We start from the raw sequence: 26,009 nt of genomic DNA, 5'->3' as shown, positions 1-26,009 counted from the left end.
GCACCAGAATGTTCCAGATGGGACATGTGGGTTAAGTTTGAACTAAACAAGTTGTGAAAACCCTGTGTTGGCTTCCAGAAGCCTGAGTTTGCTGGTGGGCTTCTCCACTAGATTCTATTTGTCTGACACATGAAACTCCAGATATCTATAATCATGTGAAAAACTAAAACTGAGCTCTGGAAACGAAAGGCATTATTAGACAATGCAGCTAGCAGTTCCCATCTTCCTCATGTACTTTTTATAATGAAACTTTTGAGCATCTTTAAAAACAAACTTCCAAATGCTGGTGTCTGATCTTACCTAGAGAGGCCATGTCATAAGAAGAGAATAAAGTTGAGAATCATTTCTAGGAATCAACTTTACTCATTTCTAAGCTATATTAAACTTGACTGGAAGAAGAAATACACTGAATTTCTGTTACGTGCTAAGCATTTTCTAAATGTTACACCAAGCTATTCTCACTTCCCAAGTGGACAAACACACTCAGATCTAGAGATGTTCCCAAATTTTGCTGGTGGTATTTGCTGAGGTCTAATACAAAAATGATCTATGTGTCCTGATGTAAAAAAACCAATGTTTTTTTTTTCTTTTTACTCTAAAAATAAAAATACTTACTGTATTTTTTTAAATCATTCTACACTCCAAGAACAGACCTTTAAACCACTCCCAGAAAAGAATGCCAATGGACCTGGAGGAAGACTCAGGCTGCAACTCTCAGCTGACTTCACTAAGTACTTCTGTAATAGGGACTCCTAAGAATCACAGTGGGTGGATATGTTTGTGTCTTATATGATAAAGCAATACTCACTTGGGTCCTAAGACAAAATCTTAATTTGAACATGAGAAGATGACAGAAAACAAAGCAAATGAATTTAATTCTGATAAAGCCATCCCATGTATAGTATTATATGTGGGGAAAATTTTTATCTGGAATTCAGTAGAACTGAAGTTCAGACTTTCACATATTCAGTTAAAGTTTGCATTAATAGTCTAAGGTGAGTATGCTGTGGTCAATAACACATGAGCTTTACCAAATGGCTACTGAAAACCCAGAAAAGGATGGATGTGGGTAGATAAGAAAAGAGTAATGAGAAAATGGGGAGGAAGGAGGCCTGGGTACGGAGGAATAGCATACCCATGACTGCCCTTGCTTGGTGCCCAAAGACTCTGCTTCCTTGGACTGTAACCTTTTTGAAAGTAAGGTAAGCAAAAGTCTCTAGAGAGAGTATCATGGCAGTCTTTACATCCTAAAACACCATAAATTTTGTTCTTTGTCAGAAGGCACTTAGGCCCCTCATAGGTGGGAATAATACTTTCTCCAGATTGCTGCTCAGATGGCCTGACATGTCCACTCATACTCTGACAATAATAGCATTTGGTAATTATCAAAGAGAGAAACTGAAGCAATAAAAATTTCATGGGGGCTTCTTTAAGGATACTGACATCATAAGAGCCATTACTTTATTTTACAACCCAGCATAATTATGAGCCACGAAATAGTACACTTTTAAAGAACAACTTTCATAGTATATGAAACATACATACTATATGAAACAATAGATACGTTTTGTTTTTAAAAGGAGAGGCCTTTGGTACTGCGAAGATCATATGCCCCAGTACAGGGGAATGCCAGGGCCAGGAAGCGGGAGTGGGTGGGTTGGGGAGCAGGGCAGGGGAAGGGTATAGGGGACTTTGTGGATAGCATTTGAAATGTAAATGAAGAAAATATCTAATAAAAAAGGAATTACCTTCTGTATAATGCTTTTGACAAACAGTATTTTTGCCTTTTCAAGTCCTATTACTGGCCCCTACCTCATTTTTTAGAATTAATTATTATATATAAAATACTCCAGATGGCATGAAACACCCCATGTGATCTTGTACAGTTCACTGGGCATTAATATAGCCACATATATCTCCATCAAGAGAGGTGACTGCTCTTATTCTGACTCTTTAAATTAGTTGAGAAGCAGAAGCCAAGGGAATTTTTGATTATTCAAGAAATGCAGCTATAAAGAGGTAGGGCTGAAAGTTAAACTCCAGTCTTTCTGACTACAAAGACTATAATTTTATCTATTATGCTAAGCAAGTAATAAAAAGAAGACAGGCGCAACAAAAAGAATACAAAATATCGAACTGTTGAAGTTCTCACAGAAGCTTATGGTAGAGTTTCCAAGTTCTAAATAAATGCTGAAATTCAGTGCAAGGCTGACTTTAAACTTTTACTTCAGTATGGGTGTGAGGCCCCAAAGTCTTTCTGACACGCTCACTTTCAGAAAAAGAAACACAATTCCAAAAGAGTCAACAACTGAGAACTATAATAGCCACAGGAAAAGCCTAACTTTATGGGGTTGTATTAGTTTAGGACTCTCTGAGAAATAGGGGCAGTGTTGTCTCTCAGGGACTAATCCATGAGCATGTTTGTGAACAGAAACTCATTCTAAGTAGTTGCTAAGATCTAGGGTCTTTCTAGATGATAACTATCCCCAAATTAATACCCATACAGGAGATAGTTGACCCCAGACACATGGCAAATCTGCAACTCTAGGCCAGGCTCCAGTATCTAGTATGGTGAGTCACTTTTCCTTCTGATACTGCTGTGATTTTAGTCACATTTTAAATTTTCTTTATACTTTCATTTCATGATACTAACTTCATAAAATTATCTGAAAAAATAAAGTAGTAAAGCAGACAAAACAGAAGACAGTAATCAAGTAATGCCAGCTGCTGCCACCATTGCCTGGTGGTGAGTACAGAAGAGTTCATTCGTCATGCCTAATGCAGTTTTCTAATTATTTTGCTACACATCAAAACATGATATGTGTTATATACATATTCTTTTCCAAGAGACATATATTTTCCCAAAAGGCTAGGCCCAAAGATACCAGAATAACAGTGAGAAGTAGGGTACTGAAAGAAAATCTCACTCTGTTCATCTTAAACACTTCTGAAAACATTACTTTTATTTGAAGCCCTTATACTTAGCCACAAAAAAATAGCTTACACATGATCAGAGATTATTTCTTCTTCTCATGGCTTGCAGCATCCCATACATTGCCTTTTCATATTATTCCTGTTTCAGAATACATGACAGTCTTAAAATGTATATATGCTATAAAGCCCAGATTCAATTTTTTTCATAATGGTTATATAATAAGGATAAACTAAAATAATGATTACAGCGTCAGCATTGCAATAAGATAGTTATATGTTCAAATCTTGGTTCTTGTATCATATAGCTATAGCTTTGAATTCTTTTAAATCTACGTCTTAATCTGTAATGTGGGACAAACATACCTATTCAAATGTTATTAGACAACATGATAAGAGAGGCATATTCAACACACTTATCTGAACACAGTAAGTTCTCAATAAATGGTAACAATTACTTCAAAAGACATGAATTGGATGAGCTTAGTGGCCTGGGTTCATTTGCAATTTAAAAAACCCTTTATTGTGCACCTGCCAAGTATTTTAACACTCTGCTACCTTCTTTGAATGCTATGATAAAGAAAACCAATTGCACACACAAATCCTCTACATCAAAGTCTCTGCTTTTCACTATATAGGACCCTACAGGAGAGTGTCCCAGAGTATGTCTTCATTGTGGAAGGTGGGGTCACTACCACCCTTTCTGCAATCATCTTAGAGATGAGAATGTAAGGAAGGAAGATAAACATGCAAGGGGTGGGGTTAAGTTTGATTAGAAATGAATCAGTCCATCCCACAGAAGACAGCACCCAAGATAGAAGCTATATAAGGGTCACTGTCCTGATCCATCAACACCCTGCAAGCTGCATCAGGCCTTATCCTACTTGTTCCTTTGGTGAACCAGGTGAGAGGAATTGAAATCAAAGACATTTGGTGCTCTTGTGCCAGATATCCTGATATGAGTCTGAACTTAGAGATATAGAGTACTATATTTTTCTACTTTTCTTTTTGTTGTTGATTCTTTTATTTTTGGTTTGCTGTTTAGTTTAATTTAGTTTATTCTTGAGTCTTTAGAAATAAATGTCTTTATTGAGGTGAAGAGCCAGTAAAAGTCTGTCTTCATCTAGGCCAGTGATTCTCAACCTTTGGTCAAGACCCCTTCAAGGGGTCATTTATCAGATATCCTGCATATCAGACATTTACATATAACTCATACAAAATTACAATTATGAAGTGTTAATGAAAATACTTTTATGGTTGGAGGTTACCATAACACGAGGAACTGTGTAAAGGGATCACTGCATTAGGAAGGTTGAGAATCACTGTTCCATGCCATCTCATATGCTTTGTATTTTCACATGGCATCTTTTCTGAGCATATGAAAGAGACTGGTAGTATGGTGGTGTTTCTTTATTGTTCATTGTTGTTTCATAGAGCTTTGAAGTCTAATTCTCTACTTTCAAATTCTTGGGGGTTTTTTGTTGTTGTTGCTGTTGTTTTTTGTTTTTTGTTTTTGTTTTTGTATTTTTGAGACAGGGTTTCTCTGTGTATCTCTGGCTGTCCTGGAACTCATTTTGTAGACCAGGTTGACCTTGAACTCAGAAATCCGCCTGCCTCTGCCTCCCAAGTGCTGGGATTAAAGGTGTACGCCACCACACCCAGCGTTCAAATTCTTGTCTGGATTACTAACTTTAAAAAGAAAGGATGTTTAACTGAGTGCTAAGATTGTAAGAGTTTCAGGCCTGTGATAAGGGCTAACTCTAGGTTCTACCAAGATTTCATCGACACACTTGACACATTTTTAAATTTTCTGTAGGAATTTTGGGTCTAACTTGCTTTCTGATGAACAAAAAGGATTTAGGTGTTAAATTATCTGTCACTTTTGCCCCAACTGGGAATGGTGGAACATGAATATAATTCTGCAACTTGGGAGGTGGAAGGAAAGATCAGGAGTCAGTGGCCAGACTTGGCTACAAAGCAATTTTTTTTAGGCCAGCCTGAGCTTCATGAGATCCTGTCTCAAAAATAGATAGATAGATAGATAGATAGATAGATAGATAGATACATACATACATACATACATACATACATAGGAAAAAGAAAGAAAAGAGAAAGAAAGAAAGAAAGAAAGAAAGAAAGAAAGAAAGAAAGAAAGAAAGAAAGAAAGAGAGAGAGAAAGAAAGAGAGGAAGGAAGGAAGGAAGGAAGAAAGGAAGGAAGGAAGGATGAGCCTGGGCAAATAACTTAACAGGTAAAGTTCCTGCCATGCAAGCATGAGGATCTGAGTTCATATGTATAGCACTTTTGTAAAAGCTAGCTATGGTACCACGTGTTTGGAACTTTTGTGCTGGGGTAAGGACTGAAACAAGTAGCTCTCTAGATCTCATTTGCTAGCCAATTTAACCAAATCAGTGAACTCCAAGTTCATTGAGAGATGCTGTCTCAAAATACAAGGCAGAGGGCTTGGAAAAGCATGCAATGTCTACAGAACTTACAATACATGTGAGGACCTGGGTTCAAATGCCTAGAACTGACATAAAGCTGGGCATAGTGAGTGAACATCTGAAATTCCAATGTACCTGGAGCTAGTCTGGCAACAGGTGATGAACAGCATACAAACAGGAAACCATGATTCAAACAATGTAGAAAGTGATGAACCACACCTGAAGTTGTCCTCTGATCTCCACACATGCACCATGGTATACACATGCCTATACTCATGCACAAATACAAACACATACATACACACACACCTTCATATATTATACACATGTTTACATACACATACACAATCCCCTCATACATAAAGAACAGATATAAAAACAATGTAAAGGCTAATTGAAGAAGACACCAAATGATGATTCTGGTTTCCACACACATGCCCACATATGTGCAAAAGTTCCAAAACACATATGAATACACACCCACACAAACACATACATGTATCACATTCATGCCAGGAAAGAAATGAAAAGGAAGAGGAAAGAAAATCAGAGTTAAGGAGAGGGATACGATGGAGGAGAAAAGGATACAAGAGAATAGGACAAAACAGACAAGGCAGAGTAGAAGACTCATTGTGTATGTGGAGTCCTAGGAACTATGGAAGCCCACAGTAACCCCCAGGACATCAAAGTACCCAAAGAGATATTATATAAAGAATATAGTAATCAAAGACAAATAATATGGAGACCTGGGATCATCTCAGTTGAGTCAGTAACATGCCCAAAGTTTCCTTTGTGTTGATAAAAACGCTGACCCATACTTGTATGTTGAGGTGGAAGAAAAAAAAGAGGTTTAAAAAGTTATTTTATCAGTAGTTCTCAACCTGTAGGTCTAAATCCCTTTGGTGGTCCAACAATGCTGTCACAGGGGTTTTCTTTTTTTTTTAAAGTTTTTTTTTTTTTTTTTTTTTTTGGTTTTTCGAGACAGGGTTTCTCTGTATAGCCCTGGCTGTCCTGGAACTCACTCTGTAGACCAGGCTGGCCTCGAACTCAGAAATCCGCCTGCCTCTGCCTCCCGAGTGCTGGGATTAAAGGCGTGCGCCACCACGCCCGGCACACAGGGGTTTTCATATCCAAAATCCTGCATATAAAATATTTATGTTATGACTCATACCAGTAGCAAAGGTACAGTTATAAAAGAGAAAGAAAGAAAGAAAGAAAGAAAGAAAGAAAGAAAGAAAGAAAGAAAGAAAGAAAGAAAGAAAGAGTGAAAATAATTATATTGGGGGGTCACTACAACATAAGTAACTGTATTAAAGGGTCACAGCATTAAGAAAGTTGAAAACCACTGCATTATATTAAAATAAGACCTGCTGGTAAACTAAAAGAAAATGAGGCCTCTCTCTTTAGTTCTCTATATATCTCTGTTTCTTCTCCATCTAGGTTCATTTAAACTTGAAAAAAACAAAAATGGCATATCTCTTAAGAAGTGTTGTCACCATCATTGATGTATTCTACCAATATACCAAGCAAGATGAAGAATGCGGCACACTGAGCAAGGATGAGCTAAAGGAACTGCTGGAGAAGGAGTTCCGGCCAATTCTGAAGGTATGTGTTAAGTCAGGATTTTAAGACCAGATTAGTTGGAACATGCACTGCCCCACCTGACTCTGAGAAAACTCCAGTAATAGTCTTTTGGGCTAGGTCATCATAAATCTATTAAGTCAGCATATATTTTTTAAAAGCAGATGTTTCTTCCATACTTTCCTGTGCTCTTCCACTTATACTCTAACTTCCTCATGCACTCAAGCTTCCCATCTAACATAAATAGATAAATTTGTGCTAACAAATTGATCAATTGATCGATTAATTGATCAATCAATTGAAAGTTTCTAATAACCTTTCACAAATGCTAGCCCCTATTAACCTAAAGTAATACTCAAATATTTATGTAACACACAGTACACAAATATACTAGGTGCTGCTAGGTTATTTTATCTGAGAATGTGACTGAACATGTCTTTATTGGTGTGTCTTTCATATACAGAATCCAGATGATCCGGACACAGTAGATGTCATCATGCATATGCTGGATCGAGATCATGACCGAAGACTAGACTTTACTGAGTTTATTCTGATGATATTTAAACTGGCTCTGGCCTGCAACAAGGTTCTTGGGAAAGAATACTGTAAAGCTTCAGGGTCAAAGAAGCATAGGCGTGGCCATCGACACCAAGAGGAAGAAAGTGAAACAGAAGAGGAAGAGGAGACACCAAGACAGAAATCAGGTTTCAGATTTTCAAGTTGGAGTGAGGGAGAGGAGCATGGACATAGTTCTGGGGGCTCACGGGGACGTGCAAAACATAGACGTGGGTCCAACTCTAAGAGGTTGGAAAGGCAAGATGAATTATCCAGCTCAGAGGAATCAAGGAAAAAACACCATGGGTCTATCTTTGGTCACTCTTGGAGTAGTAACAAAGAGAAAGATGGTTCCAGATCTGAAGAGCTAGGAGAAAAAAGAGACAAGTCATATGATAGCCCCTCTAGAGAATCTGGGGAAGAGTATGAGTCTGGATATAGGTTAAACCACCAGGGAAGGGAAGGTCATAGTGGATTGTCATGTGGATTGGAGAAGAACAAATATGAGTTAAATTACATTCAGTCAAGAAAGGGTGGAGAACAAAAGCTTGGGTATAGTACTTCAAGTTCAGGAAACAGTAAGATACAAAGTCATGTATATGGTTTTAGTAATTCTACTGGATGTTGCAGACCACAAAATGCTTCAAGTTCTTGTCAAGCAAGTAGATCACAAGGGCAAGGAAATCAGTCTTGCTGTACCCAGTCAAACTGTCAATCAGGAACTAGTGGAGGACAAGGATATGGGTGTGTCTCAGAAGGTCAGTCCTCTAGATGTTGTCAACCTAAACCTAGATCCTGTAGCCAGTCTCCTAGTCAGAGAGGGTATGTATCTAAACAATGTGGTCAACCACAGAACTGTGGAAGACAACAAAGAATGGGTTCAAGTCACTCTTCTTGCTGTGGACAATATGGGTCTGGAGCAACTCAATCTTCTAGTTGTGGTCAACAGGGAATGAGTTCCTGTGGACATTCTTCAAGCTCTCATCAAAAGGGGTGTAGTTCAAATGGATTTTCCAAAGGTGATCAGCATTCATCTGGTTCGGGGCACTCATCCTGCTGTGAACAACATGGAACAAACTCAAGTCAGTCCTCTGGCTTTAAACAACATGGACATGAATCAGGTCAGTCTTGCTGTGGCCAACATGGTACTGCATCAGGTCAACCCTCAGGTTATAGTCATCATGGGGTTGGCTCAGGGCAGTCATGTCGCTATGGGCAGCATGGGTCCGGTTATGGTCAGTCATCTAGCTGTGGGCATCATGGATCTGGCTCAGGTCAGTCACCTAGCTCTAGGCATAACAGGTCAGGCTCAAGTCAGTCATCTGGCCTTGGGGAGCATGGGTCCAGTTCTCAAGGGTCGCCTCGTTCTGGGCATCATGGATCTGGCTCAGGTCAGTCACCTAGCTCTAGGCATAACAGGTCAGGCTCAAGTCAGTCATCTGGCCTTGGGGAGCATGGGTCCAGTTCTCAAGGGTCGCCTAGTTCTGGGCATCATGGATCTGGCTCACGTCAGTCATCTGGGTCTGAGCAGCATGGTGCTGTCTCAGGTCAGTCATCTGGCTCTGGGAAGCATGAGACTGGACCCAGTCAGTCATCTCGTTCTGGGCATCATGGTTCTGGCTCTCAGCAGCATTGGGGTGGCTCAGGCCAGTCAACTGGCTTTGAGGAGCATGGGTCCAGTTCTGGACACTCATCTAGCTCTGGCCAACACAGGTCAGGCTCAGGTCACTCATCTGGCTCTGGGAAGCATGAGTCTGGACCCAGTCAGTCATCTAGTTCTTGGCATCATGGTTCTGGCTCTCAGCAGCATGGGGGTAGTTCAGGCCACGCAACTGGCTTTGGAGAGCATGGGTCCAGTTCTCATCCATTGCCTAGTTCTGGTCAACATGAATCTAGCTCACGTCAGTCTTCCAGGTCTGAGCAGCATGGGACTGGCTCAGGTCAGTCATCTGGCTTTGGGAAGCATGGGTCGGGTTCTCGTCAGTCATCTAGTTCTGGGCATCATAAATATGGCTCAGGTCCATCATCTAGATCTTGGCAGCATGGGAAAGGCTCAGGTCAGGAATCTGGCTATGGAGAGCAGGAATCTGGACATGGTCAGTCTTCTAGCTCATGGCAACATGGGACTGGCCCAGGTCAGTCATCTGGCAGTGAAGAGGAGGAATCTAGACCTGGCCAGTCTTCTAGCTCATGGCAACATAGAAAAGGCTCAGGTCAAGAATCTGGCTATGGAGAGCAGGAATCTGGACATGGTCAGTCTTCTAGCTCATGGCAGCATGGAAATGGTTCTGGCAACAGGTCATCTGGCTTTGGAGAGCATGAGTCTGGACCAAGTCATTCATCTAGATCTTGGAACCATGGGAATGGCTTGGGTCAGTCATTGGGCTTTGGGCAGCATGGGACAGGTTCTCATCAGTCAGAAATTTCAGGACAATATGAATCTGGCTCAGGACCATCATATAGCTCTTGGCAGCATGGGAAAGGACTAGATGAGTCTTATGGATATGGAGAGCATGAACCTGGACATAGTCAATCATCTAGTGCTTGGCATCATGGAAATGGATCAGGTCCCTCGTATCGATTTGGGGAGAAAGAATCAAGACCAGATCAGGAAGACTATCAACATGGAGAGTCGGATCATGGCAAATATAGACATAGACTATCCCAAAATGAACATCACACAAAGTATGGCTCTGTTAGATCTCCAACGAGATCACCAGTCCACCCCGAAACCAGAAAGGGTGAGGAACACTCAGTAGTCCCACAGAGATATTCTGGATCCAGTCTCGGTCAGGCAAGACATCAACAGAGAGAATCTGTTCATGGCCAACAGAGCAGACATCAAGGGCCCTCTCAGGACAGCAGTAGACAGCCTCAGGCCAGCCTGGGACATCACTCACAGTCTGGCTCTGGTAGATCACCAAGGAGATCACCAGTCCACCCTGAGTCCAGTGAGGGTGAGGAACACTCAGTAGTCCCAGAGAGACATTCTGGATCTGGTCACGGTCAGGCAGGACATCAACAGAGAGAGTCTGTGCATGGTCAACGGGGTAGACCACAAGGGCCCTCTCAGGTGAGCAGTAGACAGCCTCAAGTCGGCCATGGACAGCACTCACAGTCTGGCTCTGGTAGATCACCAAGGAGATCACCAGTCCACCCTGAGTCCAGTGAGGGTGAGGAACACTCAGTAGTCCCACAGAGACATTCTGGATCTGGTCACGGTCAGGCAGGACAACAACAGAGAGAGGCTGTGCATGGCCAACGGGGCAGACCTCAAGGGCCCTCTCAGGACAGCAGTAGACAGCCTCAAGCCAGCCAGGGACAGCACTCACAGTCTGGCTATGGTAGATCTCCAAGGAGAACACCAGTCCACCCTGAGTCCAGTGAGGGTGAGGAACACTCAGTAGTCCCACAGAGACATTCTGGATCCGGGCACGGTCAGGCAGGATACCAACAGAGAGAGTCTGTGCATGGCCAACGAGACAGACCTCAAGGGCCCTCTCAGGACAGCAGTAGACAGCCTCAGGCAGGCCAGGGACAGCCCTCACATTCTGGCCCTGGTAGATCACCAAGGAGATCACCAGTCCACCCTGAGTCCAGTGAGGGTGAGGAACACTCAGTAGCCCCACAGAGACATTCTGGATCCAGTCACGGTCAGGCAGGACATCAACAGAGAGAGTCTGTGCATGGCCAACGGGGCAGACCTCAAGGGCCCTCTCAGGACAGCAGTAGACAACCTCAGTCCGGCCAGGGACAGCCCTCACAGTCTGGCTCTGGTAGATCACCAAGGAGATCACCAGTCCACCCTGAGTCCAGTGAGGGTGAGGAACACTCAGTAGTCCCACAGAGACATTCTGGATCCGGTCACGGTCAGGCAGGACATCAACAGAGAGAGTCTGTGCATGGCCAACGGGGCAGACCTCAAGGGCCCTCTCAAGACAGCAGTAGACAGCCTCAGGCCGGCCAGGGACAGCCCTCACAGTCTGGCTCTGGTAGATCTCCAAGGAGATCACCAGTCCACCCTGAGTCCAGTGAGGGTGAGGAAAGCTCAGTAGTCCCGCAGAGACATTCTGTATCCGGTCACGCTCAGGCAGGACATCAACAGAGAGAGTCTGTGCATGGCCAACGGGGCAGACCTCAAGGGCCCTCTCAGGACAGCAGTAGACAGCCTCAGGCAGGCCAGGGACAGCCCTCACATTCTGGCCCTGGTAGATCACCAAGGAGATCACCAGTCCACCCTGAGTCCAGTGAGGGTGAGGAACACTCAGTAGTCCCACAGAGACATTCTGGATCCGGTCACGGTCAGACAGGACATCAACAGAGAGAGTCTGTGCATGGACAACGGGGCAGACCTCAAGGGCCCTCTCAGGATAGCAGTAGACAGCCTCAATCCAGCAAGGGGCAGCCCTCACCGTCTGGCTCTGGTAGATCTCCAAGGAGATCACCAGTCCACCCTGAGTCCAGTGAGGGTGAGGAACACTCAGTAGTCCCACAGAGACATTCTGGATCCGGTCACGGTCAGGCAGGATATCAACAGAGACAGTCTGTGCATGGCCAACGGGGCAGACCTCAAGGGCCCTCTCAGGACAGCAGTAGACAGCCTCAGGCAGGCCAGGGACAGCCCTCACATTCTGGCCCTGGTAGATCACCAAGGAGATCACCAGTCCACCCTGAGTCCAGTGAGGGTGAGGAACACTCAGTAGTCCCACAGAGTCATTCTGGATCCGGTCACGGTCAGGCAGGACTTCAACAGAGAGAGTCTGTACATGGACAAGGGGGCAGACCTCAAGGGCCCTCTCAGGATAGCAGTAGACAGCCTCAATCTGGCAAGGGACAGCCCTCACCGTCTGACTCTGGTAGATCTCCAAGGAGATCACCAGTGCACCCCGAGACCAGTGAGGGTGAGGAACATTCGGTAGTCCCACAGAGACATTCTGAATCCTGTCACTGCCAGGGAGAACATCAACAGAGAGAGTCCGTGCATGGCCAACGGGGCAGACCTCAAGGGCCCTCTCAGGACAGCAGTAGACCACCTCAGGCCGGCCAGGGACAGCCCTCAAGGTCTGGATCTGGTAGATCACCAAGGAGATCACCAGTCCACCCTGAGTCCAGTGAGGGTGAGGAACACTCAGTAGTCCCAGAGAGACATTCTGGATCCGGTCACGGTCAGGCAGGACATCAACAGAGAGAGTCTGTGCATGGCCAACAGCGCAGACCTAAAGGGCCCTCTCAAGACAGCAGTAGACAGCCTCAGGCCGGCCAGGGACAGCCCTCACAGTCTGGCTCTGGTAGATCTCCAAGGAGATCACCAGTCCACCCTGAGTCCAGTGAGGGTGAGGAACACTCAGTAGTCCCACAGAGACATTCTGGATCCGGGCACGGTCAGGCAGGATACCAACAGAGAGAGTCTGTGCATGGCCAACGGGGCAGACCTCAAGGGCCCTCTCAGGACAGCAGTAGACAGCCTCAGGCAGGCCAGGGACAGCCCTCACATTCTGGCCCTGGTAGATCACCAAGGAGATCACCAGTCCACCCTGAGTCCAGTGAGGGTGAGGAACACTCAGTAGTCCCACAGAGACATTCTGGATCCGGTCACGGTCAGGCAGGACATCAACAGAGAGAGTCTGTGCATGGACAACGGGGCAGACCTCAAGGGCCCTCTCAGGATAGCAGTAGACAGCCTCAATCCAGCAAGGGGCAGCCCTCACCGTCTGGCTCTGGTAGATCTCCAAGGAGATCACCAGTCCACCCTGAGTCCAGTGAGGGTGAGGAACACTCAGTAGTCCCACAGAGACATTCTGGATCCGGTCACGGTCAGGCAGGATATCAACAGAGAGAGTCTGTGCATGGCCAACGGAGCAGACCTCAAGGGCCCTCTCAGGACAGCAGTAGACAGCCTCAGGCAGGCCAGGGACAGCCCTCACATTCTGGCCCTGGTAGATCACCAAGGAGATCACCAGTCCACCCTGAGTCCAGTGAGGGTGAGGAACACTCAGTAGTCCCACAGAGACATTCTGGATCCGGTCAAGGTCAGGCAGGACATCAACAGAGAGAGTCTGTACATGGACAAGGGGGCAGACCTCAAGGGCCCTCTCAGGATAGCAGTAGACAGCCTCAATCTGGCAAGGGACAGCCCTCACCGTCTGGCTCTGGTAGATCTCCAAGGAGATCACCAGTGCACCCCGAGACCAGTGAGGGTGAGGAACATTCGGTAGTCCCACAGAGACATTCTGAATCCTGTCACTGCCAGGGAGAAAATCAACAGAGAGAGTCCGTGCATGGCCAACGGGGCAGACCTCAAGGGCCCTCTCAGGACAGCAGTAGACCACCTCAGGCCGGCCAGGGACAGCCCTCAAGGTCTGGCTCTGGTAGATCACCAAGGAGATCACCAGTCCACCCTGAGTCCAGTGAGGGTGAGGAACACTCAGTAGTCCCACAGAGACATTCTGGATCCGGTCACGGTCAGGCAGGACATCAACAGAGAGAGTCTGTGCATGGCCAACAGGGCAGACCTAAAGGGCCCTCTCAAGACAGCAGTAGACAGCCTAAGGACGGCCAGGGACAGCCCTCACAGTCTGGCTCTGGTAGATCTCCAAGGAGATCACCAGTCCACCCTGAGTCCAGTGAGGGTGAGGAAAGCTCAGTAGTCCCACAGAGACATTCTGTATCCGGTCACGGTCAGGCAGGACATCAACAGAGAGAGTCTGTGCATGGCCAACGGGGCAGACCTCAAGGGCCCTCTCAGGACAGCAGTAGACAGCCTCAGGCAGGAGAGGGACAGCCCTCACATTCTGGCCCTGGTAGATCTCCAAGGAGATCACCAGTCCACCCTGAGTCCAGTGAGGGTGAGGAACACTCAGTAGTCCCACAGAGACATTCTGGATCCGGTCACGGTCAGGCAGGACATCAACAGAGAGAGTCTGTGCATGGCCAACGGGGCAGACCTCAAGGGCCCTCTCAGGACAGCAGTAGACAGCCTCAGTCCGGCCAGGGACAGCCCTCACAGTCTGGCTCTGGTAGATCTCCAAGGAGATCACCAGTCCACCCTGAGTCCAGTGAGGGTGAGGAAAGCTCAGTAGTCCCACAGAGACATTCTGGATCCGGTCACGGTCAGGCAGGACATCAACAGAGAGAGTCTGTGCATGGCCAACGGGGCAGACCTCAAGGGCCCTCCCAGGACAGCAGTAGACAGCCTCAGTCCGGCCAGGGGCAGCCCTCACAATCTGGCTCTGGTAGATCACCAAGGAGATCACCAGTCCACCCTGAGTCCAGTGAGGGTGAGGAACACTCAGTAGTCCCACAGAGACATTCTGGATCCAGTCACGGTCAGGCAGGACATCAACAGAGAGAGTCTGTGCATGGCCAACGGGGCAGACCTCAAGGGCGCTCTCAGGACAGCAGTAGACAGCCTCAGTCCGGCCAGGGACAGCCCTCACAGTCTGGCTCTGGTAGATCACCAAGGAGATCACCAGTCCACCCTGAGTCCAGTGAGGGTGAGGAACACTCAGTAGTCCCACAGAGACATTCTGGATCCGGTCACGGTCAGGCAGGACATCAACAGAGAGAGTCTGTGCATGGCCAACGGGGCAGACCTCAAGGGCCCTCTCAAGACAGCAGTAGACAGCCTCAGGCCGGCCAGGGACAGCCCTCACAGTCTGGCTCTGGTAGATCTCCAAGGAGATCACCAGTCCACCCTGAGTCCAGTGAGGGTGAGGAAAGCTCAGTAGTCCCGCAGAGACATTCTGTATCCGGTCACGCTCAGGCAGGACATCAACAGAGAGAGTCTGTGCATGGCCAACGGGGCAGACCTCAAGGGCCCTCTCAGGACAGCAGTAGACAGCCTCAGGCAGGCCAGGAACAGCCCTCACATTCTGGCCCTGGTAGATCACCAAGGAGATCACCAGTCCACCCTGAGTCCAGTGAGGGTGAGGAACACTCAGTAGTCCCACAGAGACATTCTGGATCCGGTCACGGTCAGACAGGACATCAACAGAGAGAGTCTGTGCATGGACAACGGGGCAGACCTCAAGGGCCCTCTCAGGATAGCAGTAGACAGCCTCAATCCAGCAAGGGGCAGCCCTCACCGTCTGGCTCTGGGAGATCTCCAAGGAGATCACCAGTCCACCCTGAGTCCAGTGAGGGTGAGGAACACTCAGTAGTCCCACAGAGACATTCTGGATCCGGTCACGGTCAGGCAGGATATCAACAGAGACAGTCTGTGCATGGCCAACGGGGCAGACCTCAAGGGCCCTCTCAGGACAGCAGTAGACAGCCTCAGGCAGGCCAGGGACAGCCCTCACATTCTGGCCCTGGTAGATCACCAAGGAGATCACCAGTCCACCCTGAGTCCAGTGAGGGTGAGGAACACTCAGTAGTCCCACAGAGACATTCTGGATCTGGTCACGGTCAGGCAGGACATCAACAGAGAGAGTCTGTACATGGACAAGGGGGCAGACCTCAAGGGCCCTCTCAGGATAGCAGTAGACAGCCTCAATCTGGCAAGGGACAGCCCTCACCGTCTGGCTCTGGTAGATCTCCAAGGAGATCACCAGTGCACCCCGAGACCAGTGAGGGTGAGGAACATTCGGTAGTCCCACAGAGACATTCTGAATCCTGTCACTGCCAGGGAGAACATCAACAGAGAGAGTCCGTGCATGGCCAACGGGGCAGACCTCAAGGGCCCTCTCAGGACAGCAGTAGACTACCTCAGGCCAGCCAGGGACAGCCCTCAAGGTCTGGCTCTGGTAGATCACCAAGGAGATCACCAGTCCACCCTGAGTCCAGTGAGGGTGAGGAACACTCAGTAGTCCCAGAGAGACATTCTGGATCCGGTCACGGTCAGGCAGGACATCAACAGAGAGAGTCTGTGCATGGCCAACAGGGCAGACCTAAAGGGCCCTCTCAAGACAGCAGTAGACAGCCTCAGGCCGACCAGGGACAGCCCTCACAGTCTGGCTCTGGTAGATCTCCAAGGAGATCACCAGTCCACCCTGAGTCCAGTGAGGGTGAGGAACACTCAGTAGTCCCACAGAGACATTCTGGATCCGGGCACGGTCAGGCAGGATACCAACAGAGAGAGTCTGTGCATGGCCAACGGGGCAGACCTCAAGGGACCTCTCAGGACAGCAGTAGACAGCCTCAGGCAGGCCAGGGACAGCCCTCACATTCTGGCCCTGGTAGATCACCAAGGAGATCACCAGTCCACCCTGAGTCCAGTGAGGGTGAGGAACACTCAGTAGTCCCACAGAGACATTCTGGATCCGGTCACGGTCAGGCAGGACATCAACAGAGAGAGTCTGTGCATGGACAACGGGGCAGACCTCAAGGGCCCTCTCAGGATAGCAGTAGACAGCCTCAATCCAGCAAGGGGCAGCCCTCACCGTCTGGCTCTGGTAGATCTCCAAGGAGATCACCAGTCCACCCTGAGTCCAGTGAGGGTGAGGAACACTCAGTAGTCCCACAGAGACATTCTGGATCCGGTCACGGTCAGGCAGGATATCAACAGAGAGAGTCTGTGCATGGCAAACGGAGCAGACCTCAAGGGCCCTCTCAGGACAGCAGTAGACAGCCTCAGGCAGGCCAGGGACAGCCCTCACATTCTGGCCCTGGTAGATCACCAAGGAGATCACCAGTCCACCCTGAGTCCAGTGAGGGTGAGGAACACTCAGTAGTCCCACAGAGACATTCTGGATCCGGTCACGGTCAGGCAGGACATCAACAGAGAGAGTCTGTACATGGACAAGGGGGCAGACCTCAAGGGCCCTCTCAGGATAGCAGTAGACAGCCTCAATCTGGCAAGGGACAGCCCTCACCGTCTGGCTCTGGTAGATCTCCAAGGAGATCACCAGTGCACCCCGAGACCAGTGAGGGTGAGGAACATTCGGTAGTCCCACAGAGACATTCTGAATCCTGTCACTGCCAGGGAGAAAATCAACAGAGAGAGTCCGTGCATGGCCAACGGGGCAGACCTCAAGGGCCCTCTCAGGACAGCAGTAGACAGCCTCAGTCCGGCCAGGGACAGCCCTCACAGTCTGGCTCTGGTAGATCACCAAGGAGATCACCAGTCCACCCTGAGTCCAGTGAGGGTGAGGAACACTCAGTAGTCCCACAGAGACATTCTGGATCCGGTCACGGTCAGGCAGGACATCAACAGAGAGAGTCTGTGCATGGCCAACAGAGCAGACCTCAAGGGCCCTCTCAAGACAGCAGTAGACAGCCTCAGGCCGGCCAGGGACAGCCCTCACAGTCTGGCTCTGGTAGATCTCCAAGGAGATCACCAGTCCACCCTGAGTCCAGTGAGGGTGAGGAAAGCTCAGTAGTCCCACAGAGACATTCTGTATCCGGTCACGGTCAGGCAGGACATCAACAGAGAGAGTCTGTGCATGGCCAACGGGACAGACCTCAAGGGCCCTCTCAGGACAGCAGTAGACAGCCTCAGGCAGGAGAGGGACAGCCCTCACATTCTGGCCCTGGTAGATCACCAAGGAGATCACCAGTCCACCCTGAGTCCAGTGAGGGTGAGGAACACTCAGTAGTCCCACAGAGACATTCTGGATCCGGTCACGGTCAGGCAGGACATCAACAGAGAGAGTCTGTGCATGGCCAACGGGGCAGACCTCAAGGGCCCTCTCAGGACAGCAGTAGACAGCCTCAGTCCGGCCAGGGACAGCCCTCACAGTCTGGCTCTGGTAGATCTCCAAGGAGATCACCAGTCCACCCTGAGTCCAGTGAGGGTGAGGAAAGCTCAGTAGTCCCACAGAGACATTCTGGATCCGGTCACGGTCAGGCAGGACATCAACAGAGAGAGTCTGTGCATGGCCAACGGGGCAGACCTCAAGGGCCCTCCCAGGACAGCAGTAGACAGCCTCAGTCCGGCCAGGGGCAGCCCTCACAATCTGGCTCTGGTAGATCACCAAGGAGATCACCAGTCCACCCTGAGTCCAGTGAGGGTGAGGAACACTCAGTAGTCCCACAGAGACATTCTGGATCCGGTCACGGTCAGGCAGGACATCAACAGAGAGAGTCTGTGCATGGCCAACGGGGCAGACCTCAAGGGCCCTCTCAGGACAGCAGTAGACAGCCTCAGGCAGGCCAGGGACAGCCCTCACATTCTGGCCCTGGTAGATCACCAAGGAGATCACCAGTCCACCCTGAGTCCAGTGAGGGTGAGGAACACTCAGTAGTCCCACAGAGACATTCTGGATCCGGTCACAGTCAGGCAGGACATCAACAGAGAGAGTCTGTGCATGGACAATGGGGCAGATCTCAAGGGCCCTCTCAGGATAGCGGTAGACAGCCTCAGGCCGGCCAGGGACAGCCCTCACAGTCTGGCTCTGGTAGATCTCCAAGGAGATCACCAGTGCACCCCGAGTCCAGTGAGGGTGAGGAACACTCGGTAGTTCCACAGAGACATTCTGGATCCTGTCACTGCCAGGGAGAACATCAACAGAGAGAGTCCGTGCATGGCCAACGGGGCACACCTCAAGGGCCCTCTCAAGACAGCAGTAGACAGCCTCAGGCCGGCCATGGACAGCCCTCACAGTCTGGCTCTGGTAGATCTCCAAGGAGATCACCAGTCCACCCTGAGTCCAGTGAGGGTGAGGAACACTCAGTTGTCCCACAGAGACATTCTGGATCCCGTCACGGTCAGGCAGGATATCAACAGAGAGAGTCTGTGCATGGCCAACGGGGAAGACCTCAAGGGCCCTCTCAGGACAGCAGTAGACAGCCTCAGGCAGGCCAGGGACAGTCCTCACATTCTGGCCCTGGTAAATCACCGAGGAGATCACCAGTCCACCCTGAGTCCAGTGAGGGTGAGGAACACTCAGTAGTCCCACAGAGACATTCTGGATCCGGTCACGGTCAGGCAGGACATCAACAGAGAGAGTCTGTGCATGGACAATGGGGCAGACCTCAAGGGCCCTCTCAGGACAGCAGTAGACAGCCTCAAGCCAGCCAGAGACAGCCCTCACAGTCTGGCTCTGGTAGATCACCAAGGAGATCACCAGTCCACCCTGAGTCCAGTGAGGGTGAGGAACACTCAGTAGTCCCACAGAGACATTCTGGGTCCGGTCACGGTCAGGCAGGACATCAACAGAGAGAGTCTGTGCATGGCCAACGGGGCAGACCTCAAGGGCCCTCTCAGGACAGCAGTAGACAGCCTCAGGCAGGCCAGGGACAGCCCTCACATTCTGGCCCTGGTAAATCACCAAGGAGATCACCAGTCCACCCTGAGTCCAGTGAGGGTGAGGAACACTCAGTAGTCCCACAGAGACATTCTGGATCCGGTCACGGTCAGGCAGGACATCAACAGAAAGAGTCTGTGCATGGACAACGGGGCAGACTTCAAGGGCCCTCTCAGGACAGCAGTAGACAGCCTCAAGCCAGCCAGGGACAGCCCTCACAGTCTGGCTCTGGTAGATCACCAAGGAGATCACCAGTCCACCCTGAGTCCAGTGAGGGTGAGGAACACTCAGTAGTCCCACAGAGACATTCTGGGTCCGGTCACGGTCAGGCAGGACATCAACAGAGAGAGTCTGTGCATGGCCAACGGGGCAGACCTCAAGGGCCCTCTCAAGACAGCAGTAGACAGCCTCAGGCCGGCCAGGGACAGCCCTCACAGTCTGGCTCTGGTAGATCTCCAAGGAGATCACCAGTCCACCCTGAGTCCAGTGAGGGTGAGGAACACTCAGTAGTCCCACAGAGACATTCTGGATCCGGTCACGGTCAGGCAGGATATCAACAGAGAGAGTCTGTGCATGGCCAACGGGGCAGACCTCAAGGGCCCTCTCAGGACAGCAGTAGACAGCCTCAGGCAGGCCGGGGACACCCCTCACATTCTGGCCCTGGTAAATCACCAAGGAGATCACCAGTCCACCCTGAGTCCAGTGAGGGTGAGGAACACTCAGTAGTCCCACAGAGACATTCTGGATCCGGTCACGGTCAGGCAGGACATCAACAGAGAGAGTCTGTGCATGGACAACGGGGCAGACCTCAAGGGCCCTCTCAGGACAGCAGTAGACAGCCTCAAGCCAGCCAGGGACAGCACTCAGAGTCTGGCTCTGGTAGATCACCAAGGAGATCACCAGTCCACCCTGAGTCCAGTGAGGGTGAGGAAATCTCAGTAGTCCCACAGAGACATTCTGTATCCGGTCATGGTCAGGCAGGACATCAACAGAGAGAGTCTGTGCATGGCCAACGGGGCAGACCTCAAGGGCCCTCTCAAGACAGCAGTAGACAGCCTCAGGCCGGCCAGGGACAGCCCTCACAGTCTGACTCTGGTAAATCTCCAAGGAGATCACCAGTCCACCCTGAGTCCAGTGAGGGTGAGGAAAGCTCAGTAGCCCCACAGAGACATTCTGTATCCGGTCACGCTCAGACAGGACATCAACAGAGAGAGTCTGTGCATGGCCAACGGGGCAGACCTCAAGGGCCCTCTCAGGACAGCAGTAGACAGCCTCAGGCAGGCCAGGGACAGCCCTCACATTCTGGCCCTGGTAGATCACCAAGGAGATCACCAGTCCGCCCTGAGTCCAGTGAGGGTGAGGAACATTCAGTAGTCCCACAGAGACATTCTGGATCCGGTCACGGTCAGGCAGGACATCAACAGAGAGAGTCTGTGCATGGACAATGGGGCAGATCTCAAGGGCCCTCTCAGGATAGCAGTAGACAGCCTGAATCCGGCAAGGGACAGCCCTCACCGTCTGGCTCTGGTAGATCTCCAAGGAGATCACCAGTCCACCCTGAGTCCAGTGAGGGTGAGGAACACTCGGTAGTCCCACAGAGACATTCTGAATCCTGTCACTGCCAGGGAGAACATCAACAGAGAGAGTCCGTGCATAGCCAATGGGGCAGACCTCAAGGGCCCTCTCAGGACAGCAGTAGACAGCCTCAGGCCGGCCAGGGACAGCCCTCACAGTCTGGGTCTGGAAGATCACCAAGGAGATCACCAGTCCACCCTGAGTCCAGTGAGGGTGAGGAAGACTCAGTAGACCCACAGAGACATTCTGGATCCGGTCACGGTCAGGCAGGACATCATCAGAGAGAGTCTGTGCATGGCCAACGGGGCAGACCTCAAGGGCCCTCTCAGGACAGCAGTAGACAGCCTCAGGCCGGCCAGGGACAGCCCTCACAGTCTGGCTCTGGTAGATCTCCAAGGAGATCACCAGTCCACCCTGAGTCCAGTGAGGGTGAGGAAAGCTCAGTAGTCCCGCAGAGACATTCTGTATCCGGTCACGCTCAGGCAGGACATCAACAGAGAGAGTCTGTGCATGGCCAACGGGGCAGACCTCAAGGGCCCTCTCAGGACAGCAGTAGACAGCCTCAGGCAGGCCAGGGACAGCCCTCACATTCTGGCCCTGGTAGATCACCAAGGAGATCACCAGTCCACCCTGAGTCCAGTGAGGGTGAGGAAAGCTCAGTAGTCCCACAGAGACATTCTGTATCTGGTCACGGTCAGGCAGGACATCAACAGAGAGAGTCTGTGCATGGCCAACGGGGCAGACCTCAAGGGCCCTCCCAGGACAGCAGTAGACAGCCTCAGTCTGGCCAGAGACAGCCCTCACATTCTGGCCCTGGTAAATCACCAAGGAGATCACCAGTCCACCCTGAGTCCAGTGAGGGTGAGGAACACTCAGTAGTCCCACAGAGACTTTCTGGATCGGGTCACGGTCAGGCAGGACATCAACAGAGAGAGTCTGTGCATGGACAATGGGGCAGACCTCACAGGCCCTCTCAGGACAGCAGTAGACAGCCTCAGTCTGGCCAGGGACAGCCCTCACAGTCTGGCTCTGGTAGATCTCCAAGGCGATCACCAGTGCACCCTGAGTCCAGTGAGGCTGAGGAACACTCGGTAGTCCCACAGAGACATTCTGAATCCTGTCACTGCCAGGGAGAACATCAACAGAGAGAGTCTGTGCATGGCCAACGGGGCAGACCTCAAGGGCCCTCTCAGGTCAGCAGTAGACAGCCTCAGGCCGGCCAGGGACAGCCCTCACAGTCTGGCTCTGATAGATCACCAAGGAGATCACCAGTCCACCCAGAGTCCAGTGAGGGTGAGGAACACTCAGTAGTCTCACACAGACATTCTGGATCCGGTCACGGTCAAGCGGGACATCAACAGAGAGAGTCTGTGCATGGCCAACGGGGCAGACCTCAAGGGCCCTCTCAGGACAGCAGTAGACAGCCTCAGTCCGGCCAGGGACAGCCCTCACAGTCTGGGTCTGGAAGATCACCAAGGAGATCACCAGTCCATCCTGAGTCCAGTGAGGGTGAGGAAGACTCAGTAGACCCACAGAGACATTCTGTATCCGGTCACGGTCAGGCAGGACATCATCAGAGAGAGTCTGTGCATGGACAACGGGGCAGACCTCAAGGGCCCTCTCAGGACAGCAGTAGACAGCCTCAGTCCGGCCAGGGACAGCCCTCACAGTCTGGCTCTGGTAGATCACCAAGGAGATCACCAGTCCACCCTGAGTCCAGTGAGGGTGAGGAACACTCAGTAGTCCCACAGAGACATTCTGGGTCCGGTCACGGTCAGGCAGGACATCAACAGAGAGAGTCTGTGCATGGCCAACGGGGCAGACCTCAAGGGCCCTCTCAAGACAGCAGTAGACAGCCTCAGGCCGTCCAGGGACAGCCCTCACAGTCTGGCTCTGGTAGATCTCCAAGGAGATCACCAGTGCACCCTGAGTCCAGTAAGGGTGAGGAACACTCAGTAGTCCCACAGAGACATTCTGGATCTGGTCACGGTCACGCTGGACATCAACAGAGAGAGTCTGTGCATCGCCAACGGGGTAGACCTCAAAGTCCTGTTCATCTATCACATAGTATCCATTGGCAATCACAGAATACCATAAGCAAAAAATCAAGTAGACTACCTGGCCAATTTGGCAGAAATCATTTTCGATCACCCATTAGTGTTAACCAGTATGAATCTAGTCAATCCTTGAGACATGGTAGCTATGGCCCTCAAGACTATGACTATGGTCAGTCTGGGTATGGACCTTCTGGCGGGAGGAGAAGCAACAGCCAGAATTCTATTCCTTTGAGTTCTGCAGGTAGAGCAACAAATATGGAAGTCTTACCTTGTGGACAATCTTCCTCTATTTCTGATCATGTAGGATCCAAAGCAAATGAACAAATCGGAGAGCTAGTTTTTAAATACAGAGGGTCAGAAACAGGTCCTGACCAATCATTTGATTATTACAATCTTACTGAGTCCTGTAGTACAACTAGAGAGCATGAGTGTAGTCATGGTCATTCTGTAGTAGTACCTGAACATTCTGATGACAATGATTTCCATTATGGCCACAGTCATAAAGGCAAACAACAAATTTGTCAGATCCAGCCAATTGTCCAGTCTTGTTTTGATGATAGCCAATACATATTATTTCAGAAACATTCAGAATCCCCTTTATTTGGAAATCAGTCTGGATTCAGCCCTAATGAAAGGCAATTATATACCCGTAACGAATCAATTGATAGCTATCATCTGTCAAGTGATAACAACAATACAAATCAAATATCTTCTTCCAATAACTCCTTTCCCAACCTATCCTGCATTGGAACTGAAGAGTGTATATATTTACCAAGTGCAACCATATTGGGTGAAGGAACAGAAGGACAGGAGCCTGGATCTGCCCAACCAAGGACCATCCGTAAATATAATCAATTTTTAGATGACAGGAAGAGAAGAACCAGAGGTAACAATGAAAAGGGGAAAATGAAGTCAGGTTCTGCCTACTTAGATAGCAATACTCCGCTATATACATATGTCCAAGAACAGAGATCCTATTACTTTGAATGAAAAGCCAGTATAAAATATAATAAACGATAAGTACTAAACACAAGAGGAAGGAGATGCTTAGTAAGACAAAACATTTAACATGATTCCTTATTTTGGCAGTAGGTGGTATATTTTATATTAACTGTATTACTATTTTAATGTTGTTTGGTGCAAGATCTGTTTGTAGGTCTACATAGTTATTTAGCTTCTTGGATAGAAGAAACTAAATGAAAAAAGTAAAACATATTTGAACCATAGTCAGAAATATATGATTAAAATATATATGATTTTGGTTTGGGATTTAAAAATCAACATTTAACAATTATTTGAGGCAATCATTTGGTTTTTCCGTATGCTGTTTTAATTTATGGTTAAAAACCTATCCAAGAAGCAAGGGACATACTTTTAGAAGTCAGAGTTTTTCTTGTAGTATTATAATAAATTTCATGTCCTAAACAAAGAATTTGATTGCTTCCTGGTTGGGGATTCACAATATTTTCATCTTTTGTGTCACTTGTGGTATTCTGTATTTCTATTGAATTTACTGTCCTGATTTCCTAGATAGAGGAATCAGAAAATTGTATCAGATTAAAATTGCCAATAAATGTTTCATCTGAATATATATTTATTGTTTTTCTTTTTATTGCTACAAACATAACTCCTTTCCAAGTAGTCAGTTGTACATTTTTTTTTTCTAAAATACTCTAATGCTAACAATAGAGTCAAAAGAAAGGGAGAAAATCAACCACCTCTAGTCCTTTCCTCCCTTCAATTACTATCCATATTATTTACAGAAATATTTTATACTGAATTAACTGGGTGTCCTTTAATTAATCAATATCAACACAGCCAACATTAAATATAATTCTAAGTGACCATTTCCTACTATATTACAAATTCTGGGAATAAGATTTATTGTTATAGACTTTCTCTGTTAAATACATGAATACAAATATCCATGACAGTGGAGGTTATGGGAACCTTAAATTTTCTATAGAATAAAAGCAATTAAATCGTTCCCAACTAGGAAAAACTGCATGAATTTGTAAACATACAAGATATTAACTTCAGCAGAGTTTACTACTACTATTACAACAGTGACAATGTCCAAAATGTCAAGACTAGTTAAGAGCTTTAAAATTTTTCTGCAAGTTTGTAGTTTCAAAGAAAACACTAATCAAAGATTATTTAGTAAAACACCAACAATTTCCTAAACATAATTTTATGTTCTACTCCTCTTTTCCCCTAATTTAAGCTCTTTTCTTGACCTTTGTTGTGGAATTCAAACTAAAGAGAAATCCCTGGGTGAGTATATAAAACCACTAACCCTGACATTTCAAATTGGTAGAATTGAGGTACCATGCCATCATCCCTTCTGCAAGGAAGAAACAAAACAGGAGGCTTAGATATATTCTTAGGTGAGTGGCTATGGGAGAACATAGAGTGAAACATTGTAAGAGTCAGAGACCTGGGACAGACCAATAGGGAGAAACAAAGATTCTGGTATGTGCTCCACAACTTGAGGCAACGAGTATTTGCAGTCACATGTAGGTTGTGGCCTTTGCAGAGTAAGAGTGAGAGTCCTACCAAACTCTACCACCATGGATGTGGACAATCCTACCTACTGGAATATTTCACAACACTCACAGAGCTTTACCTAGACAATAAACGAAAATCCGTCCAATCAAAGTATAACACAAAATCACAACATGC

General features: G+C 48.4%; 3 protein-coding genes across 3 annotated transcripts; all 3 read left to right on the top strand.

The window, feature by feature from the left end:
- Nucleotides 1-6,841: 6,841 nt before the first annotated feature.
- LOC110291868 (uncharacterized) lies at nt 6,842-10,485 on the top strand. The gene is made up of 4 exons (XM_085836058.1): nt 6,842-6,979; nt 7,419-8,784; nt 8,902-10,152; nt 10,295-10,485. Exons 1-4 carry the CDS (start codon nt 6,842-6,844, stop codon nt 10,483-10,485), a joined length of 2,946 nt encoding a protein of 981 aa, XP_085692184.1.
- Nucleotides 10,486-10,611: 126 nt separating this feature from the next.
- Nucleotides 10,612-16,101, top strand: LOC147005580 (filaggrin-2-like). The gene is made up of 7 exons (XM_085836057.1): nt 10,612-10,683; nt 10,737-11,383; nt 11,798-12,027; nt 12,652-12,895; nt 13,526-13,975; nt 14,174-15,867; nt 16,043-16,101. The coding sequence occupies exons 1-7, from the start codon at nt 10,612-10,614 to the stop codon at nt 16,099-16,101; spliced, it is 3,396 nt and encodes a 1,131-aa protein (XP_085692183.1).
- A 2,934-nt stretch (nt 16,102-19,035) lies between these two features.
- Nucleotides 19,036-24,317, top strand: LOC147005579 (filaggrin-2-like). Its single transcript, XM_085836056.1, has 4 exons — nt 19,036-19,323; nt 19,440-20,455; nt 21,086-22,389; nt 22,579-24,317. The coding sequence occupies exons 1-4, from the start codon at nt 19,036-19,038 to the stop codon at nt 24,315-24,317; spliced, it is 4,347 nt and encodes a 1,448-aa protein (XP_085692182.1).
- Nucleotides 24,318-26,009: the final 1,692 nt, after the last annotated feature.

Source organism: Mus caroli, unplaced genomic scaffold (assembly GCF_978045245.1).
Source record: "Mus caroli unplaced genomic scaffold, Mus_caroli_1 scaffold_3, whole genome shotgun sequence".
Taxonomy (NCBI): domain Eukaryota; kingdom Metazoa; phylum Chordata; class Mammalia; order Rodentia; family Muridae; genus Mus; species Mus caroli.
This window is presented reverse-complemented; position numbering and strand designations above follow the sequence as displayed.

Coding starts and splice junctions, on each gene's coding strand:
- LOC147005580 (XM_085836057.1), top strand. CDS start 10,612: ATGGACAGCACTCACAGTCTGGCTCTGGTAGATCACCAAGGAGATCAC. Junction 10,684..10,736: donor CCACCCTGAGTCCAGTGAGG/GTGAGGAACACT, acceptor GGTCACGGTCAG/GCAGGACAACAACAGAGAGA. Junction 12,896..13,525: donor TCTGGATCCGGGCACGGTCA/GGCAGGATACCA, acceptor ACAGAGACATTC/TGGATCCGGTCAAGGTCAGG.
- LOC147005579 (XM_085836056.1), top strand. CDS start 19,036: ATGGACAGCCCTCACAGTCTGGCTCTGGTAGATCTCCAAGGAGATCAC. Junction 20,456..21,085: donor TCTGGATCCGGTCACGGTCA/GGCAGGACATCA, acceptor ACAGAGACATTC/TGGATCCGGTCACGGTCAGG. Junction 22,390..22,578: donor ACAGAGACATTCTGAATCCT/GTCACTGCCAGG, acceptor AGGAACACTCAG/TAGTCTCACACAGACATTCT.
- LOC110291868 (XM_085836058.1), top strand. CDS start 6,842: ATGGCATATCTCTTAAGAAGTGTTGTCACCATCATTGATGTATTCTAC. Junction 6,980..7,418: donor AGTTCCGGCCAATTCTGAAG/GTATGTGTTAAG, acceptor TTTCATATACAG/AATCCAGATGATCCGGACAC. Junction 10,153..10,294: donor ACATGGAGAGTCGGATCATG/GCAAATATAGAC, acceptor TTCTGGATCCAG/TCTCGGTCAGGCAAGACATC.